The 2500-nt window shown below is 55.4% G+C and overlaps 1 protein-coding gene across 9 annotated transcripts in view; it reads right to left on the bottom strand.

Annotated features, from left to right (window-relative positions):
• tbc1d1 (TBC1 (tre-2/USP6, BUB2, cdc16) domain family, member 1) overlaps window positions 1-2500 on the bottom strand; it is a 57040-nt gene that overhangs the window by 5824 nt on the left and 48716 nt on the right. For 8 of the 9 annotated variants that reach the window (XM_035418639.1, XM_035418640.1, XM_035418641.1 and 5 more), the window contains 2 exons: window positions 1682-1843; window positions 668-826 (listed from right to left, as the gene is read on the bottom strand). In XM_035418639.1, the coding sequence (XP_035274530.1) occupies window positions 668-826; window positions 1682-1843 (321 nt within the window). Of the gene's footprint in view, window positions 1-397; window positions 496-667; window positions 827-1681; window positions 1844-2500 lie in introns of those variants that run through there. The other variant, XM_035418648.1, reaches the window with a different exon arrangement.

Genomic DNA, 2500 nt, shown 5'->3' on the forward strand with positions numbered 1-2500 from the left:
AGTAGAGGTGACGCAAGGGCAGGCGAGTGAAAAATGTAGAGTGTGAAGGGCAAACACAAACTGTTGCTGTAGGTGTGTCAGCACTGGCTCGGGGTGAAATGTTGTTTTTATCAAGCACAGAAGAGTTTCGCAAGAGGGATTTGAGGGTTTAACTCGCTAATAGAGACATAATGGCAGTTTCTTCAGTTAAGTAAGGAGAGAGCATTCGGGGGGGGGGGAGTGGCAGTGGCAGTGGGGCAGGGTAAGCACTTCACAGATTGAGTCTTTCATGGAGGGTAACCTGCCCCACCTGACGCCACCATCGCAGTGCCAGCAGGACCCGGGCTCACGATGAGGATGGCGTGCTGATGGGACAGGGGGCAGGGCTGGGCGGGGCGGGGAGGGGGGCGGGGCTCACCCAGGTCGATGAGGATGGCGTGCTGATGGGACAGGGGGCAGGGCTGGGCGGGGCGGGGCTCACCCAGGTCAATGAGGATGGCGTGCTGATGGGACAGGGGGCAGGGCTGGGCGGGGAGGGGGGCGGGGCTCACCCAGGTCAATGAGGATGGTGTGCTGATGGGACAGGGGGCAGGGCTGGGCGGGGCGGGGCTCACCCAGGTCGATGAGGATGGCGTGCTGATGGGACAGGGGGCAGGGCTGGGCGGGGCGGGGAGGGGGCGGGGCTCACCCAGGTCGATGAGGATGGCGTGCTGATGGGACGTCAGCTGCTTCAGGAGCTCCTTGTAGGGCGTGTGGTTCCCGGGGGGGCGGCTGGGGACCCGCTGACTCAGCAGGTACTGCTCCGAGAGAAACTTCCAGATCTCCCCGCGGTGCTGTCGAGGAACTCCTATGGGGGGGGCAGGGTCACTGAGCATGCTCCCCAGCCTAAAAACCCTGAAACCCACTGAGCATGCTCCCCAGCCTGAAACCCTGAAACCCACTGAGCATGCTCCCCAGCCTAAAAACCCTAAACCCACTGAGCATGCTCCCCAGCCTAAAACCCTGAAACCCACTGAGCATGCTCCCCAGCCTAAAAACCCTAAACCCACTGAGCATGCTCCCCAGCCTAAAAACCCTAAACGCACTGAGCATGCTCCCCAGCCTAAAAACCCTAAACCCACTGAGCATGCTCCCCAGCCTAAAAACCCTAAACCCACTGAGCATGCTCCCCAGCCTGAAACCCTGAAACCCACTGAGCATGCTCCCCAGCCTAAAAACCCTAAACCCACTGAGCATGCTCCCCAGCCTAAAAACCCTAAACCCACTGAACATGCTCCCCAGCCTGAAACCCTGAAACGCACTGAGCATGCTCCCCAGTCTGAAACCCTGAAACGCACCGAGCATGCCCCCCAGCCTGAAACCCTGAAACCCACTGAGCATGCTCCCCAGCCTGAAACCCTGAAACCCACTGAGCATGCTCCCCAGCCTGAAACCCTTAAATGCACTGAGCAAGAGCAGGAGCTGTCCGAGCTGAGACACCAGCAGAGAAGATCATCTGTTTATAGGAACAATGCTGCAGCCATGGACATCCCACAACCCCCCCCCTAAATTTGGGAAAGTACCAACAGTCCCCCCAACATTATAATGGTGTATTGGGTGGTGCTGTTAGTGACCCCCTCAAAACAGAAAGAAAGTTCCCAGTTTGAAGTTCCCCCCAAGGTTGAACGCAGGTCCAGGTCCAGGCCCGCAGCCATGGGCTTACCCTGTCCCACGGCGGCGTGGATGGCCTCCCTGTCGAACCGTACTTTAGCCCGGCCCGCTGTTCCCAGCATCCTCTCCCAAACCAGCGTCACGTCCTTCAGGCATGGCGTGATCTCCTCGTAGTCCAACTTGAGACGTTTGTTCTGTAGGTCGCTTTCTGAAGCTGAGAAAGTGCACCACGCATCCTGTCACATTCCTGCCTTTTTCAACATTCTAAGCCAGTGTTCTAGAACTAGAGAGCTTTCAGTCACCAGTAGTGATTGTGACATCAGCATTAGAACGTTCAGTTAAGAGCATTCTAATCACATAATTGTGACCTCACACGTTCAAGGGTTAAATACAAGAAGACAGCTGAACTTTACGCACATGCAGACACACACACACACACACACAGACACAGACACACAGACACATACACAGACACACACACACAGACACAGATACAGACACACACAGACACAGACACAGACACACACATACACATACACAGACACACACACATATACACACAGATACAGACACTTCCCTTTCACTCCCTTCAAGGGGTCCAGCCCCATGGAAAACCACTGCAGATACTTGTGGTCATGTAGCGTACGTGGGTAAATAATATAAATAATAAGTGGGTTGTTAAAGTGTATTCGCTCAGTAAGTGGATCATGGGATCAGAGAGCTTAGGTAGTATACCCTGTTAATGTGAGTTCTGCTGAAAGCAACGCCTCGGTCAACAGCTGATCCTTTATTTGGGTCACGTTTCCTCAAGTCCGCACACCTAATGCCCGAGCAAACAGCCTGCACACAGAGAGGAGGACACGGCAGCCAT

Source organism: Anguilla anguilla, chromosome 5 (genome assembly GCF_013347855.1).
Source record: "Anguilla anguilla isolate fAngAng1 chromosome 5, fAngAng1.pri, whole genome shotgun sequence".
Lineage (NCBI taxonomy): Eukaryota > Metazoa > Chordata > Actinopteri > Anguilliformes > Anguillidae > Anguilla > Anguilla anguilla.